The 14,789-nt window shown below is 69.9% G+C and overlaps 2 protein-coding genes across 2 annotated transcripts; both read right to left on the bottom strand.

The window, feature by feature from the left end:
• Positions 1–209: 209 nt before the first annotated feature.
• Positions 210–3,176, bottom strand: CDK4 (cyclin dependent kinase 4; the record flags this gene model as incomplete). Its single annotated transcript, XM_074166952.1, has 7 exons — positions 2,974–3,176; positions 2,636–2,771; positions 2,377–2,544; positions 1,779–1,888; positions 1,531–1,583; positions 998–1,131; positions 210–299 (listed from the first exon to the last, which is right to left on the bottom strand). Coding segments are annotated over exons 1-7 (894 nt in total), but the record flags the coding sequence as incomplete, so codon positions are not given.
• Positions 3,177–5,901: 2,725 nt separating this feature from the next.
• On the bottom strand, positions 5,902–13,733 carry CYP27B1 (cytochrome P450 family 27 subfamily B member 1; the record flags this gene model as incomplete). The annotated part of the gene is made up of 9 exons (XM_074166953.1): positions 5,902–6,649; positions 6,759–6,956; positions 7,062–7,143; positions 7,832–7,998; positions 8,077–8,231; positions 8,320–8,520; positions 9,249–9,445; positions 11,873–12,063; positions 13,628–13,733. Coding segments are annotated over 9 exons (1,411 nt in total), but the record flags the coding sequence as incomplete, so codon positions are not given.
• Positions 13,734–14,789: the final 1,056 nt, after the last annotated feature.

Raw genomic sequence — 14,789 nt, forward strand, 5'->3', positions numbered from 1 at the left:
CATCCCTCTTGCACGAGGATGGGAGGGGCACCCCCTTCCAGCACACACATATACCACCACCCCCCCCTGCACAAGGATTGGGGGGGGGGGGGGGGCGGCACATCCTGCTTGCACGGGGGGGGGGGTCCTCGTGGGAGAAGGAGGGGTGATGGGGGGGTGTGACTGGTGACCTCCCCCTCGGGGTTGGGGGGGGTGGTTGGGGGGGCTACCCCTCGGCCCCCCCCCCGGTCGCGCAGGTAGAGGTGCCGCAGGGCCTGGTGCGCCGAGATCCGCTTGTGAGGGTCAAAGGTCAACATCTCCTGGGGGGGGACACACCATCACAACCCCCCCCCCTTGCCCCCAAAGGGCTTCGCACGCTCAGGGGGGTCCTGTGTGTCGTCCCCCCCCCTCACCCCGTGTCCCCACCCCACCCTGTTTTGCCCCCCCCCCCGTGTCATCCCGCCCCCAGGTGTGTGTGTCCCCCCCCGTGTCCCCCTCCCCATGTCCTTCCCCCGGTGCCCCCCCGTGTCCCCCCCACCCCCCCATCGTGTCCCGCTCCCTCACCCCATCTGTGTCCCCCCCCACGTCCCCCTCCCGTGTACCCCCCCCACCTGGTGTCCCCCCCATGGTCCCCCCCCGTCCCCACCTCATGAATCCCCCCCACGATGTGTCCCCCCCCAACCCCATGTCCCCCCCCCGTGTTCCCCCCCCTCACCCTGTGTGTGTCCCCCCCCACGTCCCCCTTCCCATGTATCCCCTCCCCTCCCTTTGTCCCCCCCTCCCATTCCCACCTCATGTATCCCCCCCATGTGTCCCCCCCCAACCCCATGTCCCCCCCCCGTGTCGTCCCCCCCCACGTCCCCCTTCCCATGTATCCCCCCCCCCCCATTGTCCCCCCCCCATTCCTACCTCATGTATCCCCCCCCCCCCCCCCAATGTGTCCCCCTCCCCTCACCCTATGTTGTGTGTGTGTCGTCCCCCCCCGGTGCCCCCCCCCCCCGCGGTGCCCCCCCCTCACCAGCAGCAGTTGTGTCCCCAGAGGCTCCATCTCGGGGACGAAGCCCTGGGGGGGCTGGGGGGGGCGGGGGGGGAAGGCGCAGCGGGGGAGGGCCACGTCCAGCGGCCACTCCTCCTCGGCTGGGAGCCCGATCAGGCTGGGGGGGGCATGGAGGGGGGGGGGACATGGGGGGGACACACACCGGGAGGGGACACACGGGGTGAGGGGGAGACATGGGGTGAGGGAGGGGGACACACAGGAGGGGACACAAGGTAAAGGCTGGGGGGGGGCACCCCCCCTCCACCCCAGGACCCCCCCCAAAACAGCCCCCACCCTGGACCCCCCCATTGCGGCCCCCCCCCCAAACCCCCCCAGGGCCCCCCCAGCTCAGGATCCCCCCAAAAATGCCCCCCCTGCCCCACTTTGGGACCCCCCCCTCCAGCCCCCCTGACACTCCCTCCCCCAAAACACAAATAGACACCCCCCCACCCCCCAAGAGCCCTCACCCCCCCCCATTGTCTCCCCCCTGTGCCGCCCCCCCCCAAAAAAACTCACTCCAAAAATCTTGCCCAATTGATCGGCCTCAGAGTTCCCGCAGAAAAGTGGCCTGGGGGGGGGGGGACAGGGATGTCACTGGGCGTGGGGGGAGACACAGGGACACACACCCCCCAAAATGTCCCCCCCCCCTTTTCCCCCCGTGTCCCCCCCCGGTGTTCCCCACATCCCCCCCCCCGTGTCCCCCATGTCCCCCCCCCCATGTCCCCTCCCATGTGTCCCCCCCCCCCCATGTCCCTCCCCTTACTTCCTGCGGAACATCTCGGCGAAGATGCAGCCCACGCTCCACAGGTCCACGGGGGTGGCGTAGGTGGCCTGGAGCAGCACCTCGGGGGCGCGGTACCACAGCGTCACCACCTGCGGGGGGGGGGACACCAGCCCCATAGTGACCCAAGCCCCATGGCCACCAGCCCCATAGTCACCCGGCCCCACGGCCACCCGGCCCCAAATCCACGGCCAACCCGCTCTAGAGCCACCCAGGAGCCACAGCTCCTTGGCTTCATGGCCAACGTGACCCATGGCCACCAGGACCCATGGCCACCCAGATCTGTACCCACCTGGGACCCACAGCTCCTTGGCTTCATGACCACCAGGACCCACAGCCCACCTGACCCACAGCTCCTTGGCTTCATGGCCAACCCAACCCATGGTCACCAGGACCCATGGCCACCCAGATCTGTACCCACCTGGGACCCCCAGCTCCTTGGCTTCATGGCCACCCCAACCCACGGCCACCAGGCCCACCTAGCCCTTCTCCTTTCTCAAGACCCACATCTCCTCCCAGCCAGCCCTCGCCACCCTTTGAGACCCACATCTCCTGCCCCGCCGCCCCCCCAAGGACGCACCACAGGGGTGAGGGCCATCTGGCAGCTGTAGATGCGGGCCAGGCCGAAGTCGGCCAGTTTGACCTGGCCGTTACTGGTCACCAGGATGTTCTCGGGCTTCAGATCCCGGTGGACGATGCAGTTGGAGTGGAGAAAGTCCAGCCCCCGCAGGAACTGCCTCATCAGGTCCTAAGGGGGGTGTGTGTGTGTGTGACAATAACAATGTGGCCACCGTGTGGACCTCAGTGGCCACTAGGACCTTCCCCCCCCCGCCCCCAACCTTGATGGTGTCGTGGGGCAACCCCGGGGGGGGCGCCTTGTCCAAGAAGGTCTTGAGGTCCTGGTCAACGTGCTCGAAGACCAAGGTCACCTTGGTCTCGCGCTCGGTGCGGGCGGTGGCACAGACGTCCATCAGCCTGGGGACACGGGGGGGGGGACACGGGGCAGGGGACACGGGGGGGGGGGGGGAATGACACGAGGGGGGGGTGTCAACTTTTCACGCCCCAACCATGACGGAGCCGTCGCCTTTCCTCGATCCTCGCCATGGGGCTGGGGCTGGGGGGGGGTGTTGGTTGGGCGCTATGGGGCGGCGCTATGGGGCAGGGCCGTGGGTCTCACCGCACGATGTTGGGGTGGTCGAAGTGCTCCAGGCGCTTGAGGAGGGCGACCTCGCGGACGGCGCTGAGGGGGAGCCCGTTCTCCGTCCCCGTCACCCGCACGTTCTTCAGGGCCACGAAGCGGCCGCTGGCCCGGTCCCGCGCCTTGTACACCGTCCCGTAGGCCCCCACCCCGATCTCCGCCACCGGCTCGTACTGCGCCATCCTGCCCCACGGCGACCCACAGCGACCCATAGCGACCCACAGCAGCGCACCCCGGGACTCAGAGAGACACCCCCAGCACCCCAGAGCGAGATCCCCAGTGCCCCGCTGTGATCCCCCGGCACCTCACCCACCCCTCCTGTGCCATCCTGCCCCACAGCGACCCATAGTGACCCATAGCGACCCATAGTGAGAGCCCCCAGAGACCACCATGAGACCCCCAGTGACCCCCAGTGAGACCCCAGCACCCCAGAGCGAGACCCCCAGTGCCCCACCGTGATCCCCCAGCACCTCACCCACCCCTCCTGTGCCATCCCGCCCCATAGCGACCCACAGCAAGACCCCCCTGGTGACCCATAGAGAGATCCCCAGTGACCACAGAGAGACCCCCGGTGACCCACAGCAAGACCCCCGGCCCCCTGTGTACTGCGCCCATCCCTCCTGCCCCATCCTGCCCCCCAGAGCCCCCCCCCAATGCCCCACAGTGAGACCCCCCCCCCAGTTACCCATAGAGAGACCCCCCAGTGACCCTGCTCCCCTCATGCTCACCACCCCCCAACACCCCACAATTCCCAGCCCCCCCAACCAGACCCCCCATCCAGCAACCCCCAACCCCCCCAACCAGCCCCCCAAAACACGCCCAACAACCCCACGACCCCCAGCCCCCCCAACCAGCCCCCCCCATCCAGCAGCCCCCAACCACCCCCCAACACCCCACGACCCCCAGCACCCCCCAAACAACCCCCCCAACTCAGCACCCCCCAACCAGCCCCCCCATCCAGCACCCCCCAACACCCCCCCGACCCCCACACCCCCCAACCAGCGACCCCCCAACCAGCCCCCCCCATCCAGCACCCCCCACCCGGTGCCGCCCCCTCCGCACTGCCACGCGTGGGAGGGAGCAGGGGGACACCCCCCTCCCTTTCCCCCGGCTTTGGGGGTGCAAAGGGGGGGGCGGGGCACCACGTGCACGTTTTGGGGGGGGGGGTCCCCGGGACTCACCGGGCGGCGGCGCGCGGGCCCGGGCGGGGGGAGGGGCTGGAGGACCGGAACCAACGAGACGGGGCGGCCGGAAGGGCCATGGGGAAGGGGGGGTGTCAGGGGGGGGGTCCGAGGGGGCGGGCACTGGGACGCCTGGGTTCCCTTTGAGGGGGGGGGTTTGGGGGGGGCGGGGTCCCCGGTAAGTTGGGGGGGCGGGACGGGGCTCGAACCCGCGGCTCCGGGGTCCCCGCGGCGCCCCCTGGCGGGGGGAGGGGACAATGCGGGGGTGGGGGGAGGATGGGGGGGGGACACACAGGGGGGATCCCCCCCGGATCGCTACGTGCCCCCCCCCACCTTGTTGGGGACCCCCCCCCAAACTCCACTCGGGTTTGGGGGGGGATGGGGGGGGTTTGGGGGACACGGGGGTGGGCGGGGAGGGGGGGGACACATGGTGGGGGGGCACCGGGGGACGACGACGACACTTTGAGGTGGGGGGGACACCCCCCCGGATCGCTACGTGTCCCCTCCTCCTTGTTGGGGACACCCCCCCCCCCCCAACCCCACCCGCGTTTGGGGGGGGGGGCGGGGGGGGCGGAAAGGGTGGCCGGGGGGGGGACACATGGCGGGGGGGGGCAGCGTGGGTGGTTGGTGGGTACACACTTTGAGGGGGGGGGACGACACAGGGGGGACCGCCCCCCCCGGATCGCTACGTGCCCCCCCCTTCTTCTTGGGAAACCCCTCCCCAACTCCACCCGGGGTTTGGGGGGGAACGGGGGGGGGCTTGGGGGGACACGGGGGTGGCCGGGGGGGGGGGGAAACACACATGGGGGGGGGGGACGACACGTGGTTTGGGAGGGTCCCGCCCCCCCCGGCTCTGTCCGTGGTGCTGAAACGGCCCCGCGGGGGCAGCGGGGTCACGGCGCGGGGGGGGAAAACAACGCACGGGGGGGGGGGGGTGGGAACCCACGGAGGGGGGGGGGGGCGTGTGTGGTGGGGGATGCCCCGAGGTTGGGGAGGGGGGGAGGGAGCAGGGGACACGGTGCCCCCCCCCCCGCCCCCCCGCGGTGTCACCGCGCTCGGCTACGCCGGGGTCACAGGAGGGTCCAGAGTCCCCGGCGCTGACGTCAGCGCTCCCCCCCCCCCCCGTGGAACATTGACACACCCCCCCCCCCCCCCGACACACACACACACGCACCACACCCCCCACCGTGTTAACCCGCTCGTGGCCGCTGGGGGGGGGGAAACGCTGTCACCGGGGGGGGGGTGGGATGGGTGATGGGGGGGACACGGGAGGGTCACGGGGGGGGGGGGACGAGGTCGGGGTGGGAGATGGGACAGGAGGGTCATGGGGGGACACAGGAAAGGGACAGCAGGGTCACCGCGGGGGGGACAAGGTCACGGTGGGGGGGGGGGGGCCGGGAGGGTCATGGAGGGGGGTGTGACACATCCATGGGGGTAGGTGGCTGGGGGGGCCACAGGGACCATCCCCTTTCATGCTGGGACCCCACTCAGGACACCCGCCCCCCCCATACCTCCACTAATCCCCATCTCCCCCCTCCCGGTCTGTGTGTCCCCCCCTGCTTCGTCCCCACCCCGGAGCCACATCACCCCCGGGTGCACATCGGGGCAGGCCACCCCCCCACCCCCACCCGGTGCACCCCGGGGGGGGGCACTGAGTCACCCCAAAGAGCCGGGGGGGGACACGGGGGGGCAGAGGCGGCAGGGCAGGGAGCAGCCGGCACCGACGCACCCAAAACCGCCTTTATTTGCCAATAAATAAACCTTTAAATAAGCCGGGAACTGCCAGAAACTGTCCCCGGGGCGGGGGGGGACGACACCATGGGGTCAAGACCACCACCGGGGCTGGGGTCACCACGGGGGTCAGGGACCACCAAGGTCAAGGCCACCACAGGGGTCACTGGCCATCACCGGGGTCAAGGCCACCACTGGGGTTGGGGACACCATGGGGTCAGGGCCACCACTGGGGTCAGGGGCCACCACTGGAGTTGGGGGACACCACCAGGGTCCGGGCCACCACCAGGGTTGGGGACACCATGGGGTCAAGGCCACCATTAGGGTTGGAGCTACCACCAGGGTCAAGGCCACCACTGGGGCCAGGGGCCACCACCAGGGTCACCACCATTGAGTTTGGGGTCACCAACATTGAGGTTGGGGCCACCACCAGGGTTGGGGCCACCACCGGAGTGACCACCATCGAGTCTGGGGCCACCACCAGAGTGGGGGGCCACCACCAGGGTTGGGGCCACCACCGGAGTGACCACCATTGAGTCTGGGGCCACCACCAGAGTGGAGCCACCACCAGGGCTGGGGCCACCACTGGTGATCAGTGCCACACGCTTGTCCCTCGTGGGTTCCCCCGCTCACCGGCTGAGGAACTGGAGGTTGATGGTGGCCTCGGGGACCAGCAGGGTGCGGGTCATGGGACGGACGAGGCCACCACCGGGTTCCGGACGCACCTGGAAGCGCAGCAGGATCTGCCGGGACAGGTGAGAGGGGACGTTGGGGACAACCGGGGTTGGGATGGTTGGGGATGGTTGAGGGTTGGGGACAGTTAGGGGGATGGGGGGGGGGGGTGGCCCTCACCTGTGCCAGCGCCAGGTGGACCTCCAGCTCGGCCAGGCGACGTCCCACGCAGCTGCGCTTGCCCACCCCGAAGGGGAGGGAGGCGAAGGGGTGACGGGTGACATCGGGGGACAACCAGCGCTCCGGGAGGAAGGCGTCGGGGGCCGGGAAGAGGCGGCCATCGCGGGAGGCGGCGTAGTGACAGAGGGTGATGAGGGTCTGGGGGGACACACACACACAGTTGGTGGGGGCATGGGGGTGGTGAATGGGGACATGGAGGGGACATGAGGACACACACACCCCCCCCCCCCTCCCCGAGGTCACCTTGCGCGGCACCAGGTAGTCGCCCACGCGGATGTCGCGGTCAGGGATGACGCGGGCGTTGGCGGGGATGACGGGGTAGAGCCTGGTGGGGACAAGGGGGGGAGATGTCACCACAGCTGCCACCAGCCCCCCCTCCTGTCCCCATCCTTGTCTTATTCCCCCTCCTCGTCCTTGTCCCCGACCCCATCTTCGCCTTTATTTTCATCCCCATCCTTGTCCCCATCCTTATCTTCATCCCTGTCCCCATCCTCAGCTCCATCCTTGTCCCCATCCCCGCCACCATCCCCATCCTTGTCCCCACCTTCATCTTCATCCTCATCTCCATCCCTGTCCTTGTCCCCATCCCCATCCTCCTCTTTGTCCCTGTCCCCATCCTTGTCCCCATCTTCATCTCCATCTTCATCCCTGTCTCCATCTTCATCTCCATCCTTATCCTTGTCCCCGTCTTCATCCCCGTCCTTGTCCCCATCCTCGTCCCCACACCTGTCCTCACCCTCATCTCCATCCTCATCCTCAGTCTTTCCCTGTCCCCATCTTCATCCCCATCCCTCTCCTCATTCCCACTCCTGTCCCCACCACCATCTTTGTCCCCGTCCTTGTCCCCACCTTCATCTCCATCCCTCATCAAGGGGGTCCTCATCTTCATCCTCATCTTCATCCCCATCCTTGTCCCCATCTTCATCCCCATCACCATCTTCATCCCCGTCCTTGTCCCCACCTTCACCCTCACCCCTGTCCCCCCCATCCCCGCCCCATGTCCTCATCCCCACCTCAGGGTCTCCTTCACCACGGCCCTCAGCAGGGGGACCCTTCCCAGCGCGGTGACTGAAGAGCCACCTCCGTTGCCCAGGGCGGCCACCAGGTCCCTGTGCAGGGCCTCCTGCACCCCGGGGTGCCGGGCCAGCTCGTAGAGGCTCCACGAGAGGGTGCTGGAGATCTGTGGGGTGGAAGGAGGTGACATCAGCAGGACCCCACCAAGATGGGGGACACCCACCCACACGTGTCCCCTCCTCACCGTGTCCACCCCAGCCAGCAGCAGTTCAGTGACGTTGCCGTAGATGACCTTCATGGGGACCTTCTCCTGGGCCAGATGGTCGGTGAGACATGTCTTCTCCCCGGGTTGTCCCTGTTGGGCCACCTCGGCCACGCGCCGGTCAATGTGACCCTTGGCTGGGAGAAGACGAATCTCCGTGAGCGTCCTGGTGGCCAAGGGGACCTTCAGTTGTCCCCGGGGTCCCCCCCCTCGGTGGCCCCTCACCGAAGGCGAACATGTAGTCCCAGGCCTCGCAGAAGGTCCTCCAGGGCTTGGGGAAGAGGCGGTGGAGGGGCTTGGGCATGGCCATGGTGAGCAGCGTCAGCACGAACATGGTGTTGATGGCACGGATGAAGGTCTCCGTGTCCCTCGGCACCTCCTGCTCCAGGCAGCCCAGGCGGGAGGAGAAGAGGACGGAGGAGATGCCTGGAGAGAGGGGACAAGGAAGGGACAAGGGGGTGAACCAGGGGACAAGGGGAGACACGGGGACATGGAGGATCTTGGAGAACCTTTGGGGACACAGGAGGCCCTTGGGGATGTGGTTGGGATGTGGTGGGGACAAAGGGAACCCTTGGGGACATGGAGGACCCTGGGGATGTGATTGGGATGGGGTGGGGACAAGGAGACCCCGAAGGGACATGGAGAACCTTGGGGAACCCTTGGGGACACAGGAGGCCCTTGGGGACGTGGTGGGGACAAGGGGAACCCTGGGGACACGGAGGACTTTGAGGAACATGAGGAGCACCATGGGGAACATGGGGAGCCCCGGGGGAGGACACAACAGTCCTTGGAGACATTGGGGGACAGAGGGTGCCCTGGGGACATGGGGGGACATGGGATGTCCCCAGGGACATGGTGAGACCCTGGGGGGACACAGGGAGACCCTGGGGGGGCATGGGGAGACCAGAGTGGAACACAGGGAGACTTTGGGGGACATGAAAGTCATGGGGACATGGGGAGACCCGGGGGGGGGACACACAAGTCCTTGGAGACATGGGGACACGCCAGGTCTTAAGGGACACGGGGAGCCCCTTGCAGACACGGGGAGACCCTGGGGGGGGACACAAGAAGCCCCTTGGGGACACGGGGAGACCCCGGGGGGTGTCACATTCCCTGGTACCCCCCCCCCATTGCCCCCCCCCTTGTCCCCCCACCTTCCAGGCCGAACTTGTAGAACTCGGCGGCGACGTCGGGGACGAGGTGCTGGGGGTGGCGGTCGCGCTGTCGCTGCAGCCGCCGCAGGAGGTCGCCCACCACTGCGGCCACTGGCCCCGCGTAGCCCTCGGTGGCCACCGGCCGCAGCAGCAGCCGCCCCAGGAGCCGCCGCAGCCGCTGCCACTCCTCGCCCTCCCTGGGGACAAATTTGGGGGGGGACACACGGGTGACGCTGGGGTGGGGGGACAGGGGGACATGGGAGAGACGGGTGGCACTTGGGGACACGCATGATGTCGGGGTACACAGGGGGGCACGGGGGACATCAGTGATGTGGGGGGACAAGGGGACGGGGGACACGGGGGGACACAGGGATGGGGGGGCATGGGGATGGGGGGGACACGGGGCCATGGGGGGACACGGGTGGGAGATGGGGACAGGGGGGACACGGGTGATGTGGGGGATCACGGGGGGACACAGCTGGGGCACTGGGACATCGGTGACACGGGGGGACATGGGGGGCACGGGGAGGGATATGGGTGGCACTTGGGGACACGGGTGACGTGGGGGGGCACAGGTGGGGGACAGGGACACAAGGGACATGGGTGGGGGACAGGGACATGGAGGGATGTTGGGGGGACACGGCAGGGGGACGGGGACACATGTGGGGACACGGGTGGTGTGTGGGGACACGGGTGGGGTATGGGGGACACGGGGGGGATGCAGGGACATGGGGGGGACATGGGTGGGGTATGGGGACATGGGGAGACACAGGTGACATGAGGGGACACGGGTGGTGTGTGGGGACATGGGGGACACATGGGGACATGGCGGGTGTTCAGGGACACGTGGGGACACATGGGGACACAGGTGACATGCGGGGACACGGGTGGGGTACAGGGACATGAAGGACACGTGGGGACACGTGGGACGGGCCCCCCCCCCGAGGCAGAGGGTGGTGCTCCCCGAGCGGGGGCACCCGCAGGGGCCAACGGGCCCCAGCATGTCCCTGTGCCGGGGGGGGGCCAGGATGGGATTGGGGGGACTCTGGGGGGGGGCTGGGGGGTGCAGATGGAGTTGGGGGGCCGGGTATGGAATCTGGGGGGCTGGGGGGGGGTTGGAAGGGGGGGTCAGGGGGGTGCAGATGAAGTTGGGGGCCCAGGTATGGAATTGGGGGGTCTGGGGGGGGGGTCTGGGGGGTGCCCATGGAGTTGTGGGGCCAGGTATGGAATTGGGGGGTCTGGGGGGGGGTCTGGGGGGTGCCCATGGAGTTGGGGGGCCAGGTATGGAATTGGGGGGGCTGTGCAGGGATCTAGGGGGCAGAGCACAGGGGGGTGCCTATGGGGTTTGGGGGTGCCAGGCTCCCCCCCCCAGGTGCCCACGCAGGGGCCCGGCGCTCCCCTGCAGTTACTCACATCCTGGGGGCAGCCAGGGAGGGGGGGGAGTGGGGGGGGATGGGGGGGGGGGGGGGCCCTGATTCACGCCTGAGTCACCCCAGACTTGCCAGGCCCTTCCCGGAAGGGGGTGCGTAGGCGGGGGGGGGGAAACGGGGGGGTCTGGGGGGGGGACACAGACACCCCACAGCACCCACGGCGCAGGGAGACACCCCAGAGCCCCCCTCCTCCTCTGGGGGGGGGGGGGCGGCCCCATGGATCCATGTCCAGCCCCCCCCCGACCCCCTGGGCTGCCCCCCCAGATCCACAGGTGGCCCCCCTAGACCCCCTGGGCAGCCGCCCCCCCCCCAAAACCTCATACACCCCCCCAGGCATCCATGCCCAGCACCCTGGCCCCCGGGCAGTCCCGTCCCCCCCCCAGACCCTTGTGCCCCCCCCAAGCCCCTGTGCAGACCCCCCAGTGCCTGTGGGCAGCCCCCAGACCCTGTGCCCCCCCCTCTTTGCCCACCCCCCCGACCCCGTACCCACCTCCCAATGCCTGTGCCCACCCCCCCGACTCTGTACCCACCCCCCGTGCCCACTCCCCCATGCCCAGACTCACCCCCCCGTGCCCGTACCCCCCCCAGCCCCCTTTGCCCAGCTCCTAGTCCCCCCAGACCCACCTCCTAGACCCCGTACCCCCCCCTCGTGCCCACTCCCCCGACCCCAGCCCCACCTCCTAGACCCCGTACCCACCCCCCCCGCCCCCTGTGCCCACCTCCCAGTGCCCATACCCACTCCCAGCCCCCAGAGCCACCTCCTAGACCCCGTACCCCCCCCAATGCCCGTACTCACCTCCCACCCCCCCCGTGCCCACTCCCCCGACCCCAGACCCACCTCCTAGACCCCGTATCCCCCCCCCAAATGCTCATACGCCCCTCCCACCCCCCCGTGCCCACTCCCCCAACCCCGTACCCACCCCCCCGCCCCCTGTGCCCACCTCCCAGTGCCCATACCCACTCCCCAGCCCCCAGCCCCACCTCCTAGACCCCGTATCCCCCCCCCCCCCCATGCCCGTACTCACCTCCCACCCCCCCGTGCCCACTCCCCCGACCCCAGACCCACCTCCTAGACCCCGTATCCCCCCCCCCAAATGCTCGTACCCCGTGCCCACTCCCCCGACCCCGCACCCACCTCCCCGTGCCCATACCCACCCCCTCGTGCCCCCCCCCCCCCCCCCGGTGCCCACTCACGCGGTGAGCAGCCCGCAGGCGTGCCCGCGGCAGAGCCGGTGGTCCTTCCAGGAGGAGAGGTGGGAGCGGACGGGGAAGTCGCCCTCCTGGCGCAGCACTTGCTCGATCAGCCCGGCCTCCGCCACGTGCACCGTCAGGATGGGCCCGAAGCTCGCCTTCCACACCGGCCCGTACCGGGCACGGCCCTCCACCTGCGGCGGCACGGCGGGCTGGCACCGCGGGGGGCACCGGGGAAGGGGACCCGGAGCCGCCGGGGGGATGCGGGAGAGGAGGGGACCGGCCGTTGGCACGGGGAGGGGGGTGGTCCTGGTGTGCCGGTAGCCCCGCGGCGGCCCCGGTGGTCCCGAGGGGGCACTGGGGTGGCACCGGAGGGGGACCAGGGGGGCAGCAGGGAAGGCACCCGGGGGGATGCAGGAGAGGAGGGGACCGGGTGTTGGCACGGGGAAGGGGAGGTAAAGGGGTGGCCCCGGTGTCGCCGTGGTCCCGGGCGGGCACCGGGGAAGGGGACCCGGAGCCGCCGGGGCAATGTGGGAGAGGAGGGGACCGGCCGTTGGCACGGGGAGGGGGGGTGGTCCTGGTGTCCCGGTGGTCCCGGGGTGGCCCCGGTGTCCCAGTGGTCCCCGCTGTGGCCACCCGGGGACTAGGGGGGGTGGTCCCGGGGTGGCACCGGGGCGGGGGGGACCGGGGAAGGGACCCGGCGACTCCGGGGGGATGCGGGACAGGAGGGGACGGGCCGTTGGTACGGGGAGGGGGGTAGGGGGGTGGTCCCGGTGTCCTGGTGGTCCCGGGGGTAGCTCCGGGGGCCTGCCCTGGGTGCTGCTGCCCCCTCCCGCTGCCTTCCCCCCCCCCCCCGAGCCCCAGGGACCGAGATTGGGGTCCCCTTGTCCCCACTGAGCCCCAAGGACCGAAATCAGGGTCCCCCCATCCCCTCCAAGCCCCAGGGATTGAAATCGGCATCCCCTTGTCACCAGTGAGCCCCGAGGTGGTGAGATCGGGGTCCCTGCTGTCCCCTCCAAGACCCAGGGACCGAAATCAGGGTCATCCCTCCCCCCCCCCCCACTCTCCATGCCCCAGGGACCGAGATTGGGGTCCCCTTGTCCCCACTGAGCTCCAGGGATTGAGATCGGGGTCCCTGCTGTCCCCTCCAAGCCCCAGGTTGGTGACACTGGGGTCCCTTTGAAGCCCCAGAAGGGGGGGGGGGATCAAGGTCCCCTTGTCCCCTCCAAGCCCCAGGACCGCGGTCCCCCCATCCCCTCCATGTCCCAGGGTGGAAGGAACCAGGTCCCCCCCATGTCCTCCCCAAGCCCCAGACTGGTGGGACTGGGGTCCCCAAGTCCCCTCTGAGCCCTAGAGGTGCAAGATGAGGGTCCCCCCATACCCCCACCCACAAGATATGGGTCTCCCCAATTGTCCCCTCCAAGCCTCAGGGCCATGGAACCAGGGTCCCCTTGTCCCCTCCAAGCCCAAGGTGGTGGCACTGGGGTCCCCCTTGTCCCCCCCAAGCCCCAGACTGGTGGGACTGGGGTCCCCTTGTCCCCTCCAAGCCCTAGAGGTGCAAGATCGGGGTCCCCCCCATACCCCCACTCACAAGATCGGGGTCCCCGCCTTGTTACCTCCAAGCTCAAGGTGGTGGGACTGGGGTCCCCAAGTCCCCTCCGAGCCCTACAGGTACAAGATCAGGGGTGCCCCCCATACCCCCACCCCCTGGGGGGGGCTGCACCAGGTCGACCCCCCCCCTTTCCCCAGCTCCATTACCTGCAGCTCATGCAGCCTCCGCAGGCCCCCGCGGCAGAGGAGGTCGTAGAGGAAGGCGGGGGGGCTGGGCCCCGGCATCTCTGCCAGGCTGCGGGGACCCCCCCGGCTGGTGGCAGGGGGGGGGGGCCGGGGGGTGGCGGGGGACCCCCAGTTCGGGCAGGCAGCGGGACAGCAGGGCCAGCCGGGAGGGCAGGCGCAGGCTCTGGGGCATGGTGGGGACACGGGGAAGGGGGGGGCAGTGTCGGGGGGACACGGGTGTGGGGGGGACACGGTGGGGGGGGGGGGGGCGAGGGGACGCGCCTCGACTGAGCCGCCAGCGCCGGCCGGGATCTTTATAGGGGCCCACGTGGAGTGCGTGGCCACGCCCCTTGCGGCCCTAAACCCCGCCCCTTCGTTCCCCAAACCACGCCCCCCACCCCGCGAGGAGATTTGCATAAGAGCAGCGCCGCCGGCTAATCAGAAGGGGCGGGGCGGTCACGTGGGGGCGCGGGAAGGAGTTGGGGGGGGCGCTCACGCTCGTCCTGCCCTCCCCCCCCCCCCTTATATCGGGACCCCCCCCCAGCACCCCCAAACCTGGGCACCCCCCCCCGGGACAACCCCCCCCCCCCCCAGTCCCATACTGGTTCCCAGTATCACCAAACTGGGATGGAAGGGGGGGGGGCAGGCACCCCCATGGAGGGAGCGGGGGGGGGGGGGGGCTTTCCCCACGGGGGTGGGACACGGGGGGGACACACACATATATGACAGTCAAACACCCCCCCCCATGCATACCCCCCCCCCCAGTCCCTTACTGGTTCCCCGTATCACCAAACTGGGAAGGAAGGGGGGGGTGGGCAGGCACCCCCATGGAGGGGGGGTTGTGTGTGTGTCTTTCCTCACGGGGGGGAAAACTAGGAGGTGGGGGGGGACACGGGACATGCCCCCCCCCGTCCCCCCTGCTTCCCAGTTCAACCAGTGCCCCCAGTCCCGGGAATTACCAGTTTGCGACACCGGAAAGAGGCTGTGCCGCTGGAAAACCCCCCCACCCAACGGCCTGGCGGGGGGGGGGGCGGAACTGGGGGGCCACCCCCTTCACCCCCCCCAAACCCTCTCCCCGCCCCCCCCCCCCGGGGGTTTTAATGCCTCTTGGGGAAACTGATGCAGGAACTGCCCCCTCTCCCCC

The sequence above is a fragment of the Numenius arquata genome, unplaced genomic scaffold (assembly GCF_964106895.1).
Source record: "Numenius arquata unplaced genomic scaffold, bNumArq3.hap1.1 HAP1_SCAFFOLD_1545, whole genome shotgun sequence".
NCBI classification, from domain to species: Eukaryota; Metazoa; Chordata; class Aves; order Charadriiformes; family Scolopacidae; genus Numenius; species Numenius arquata.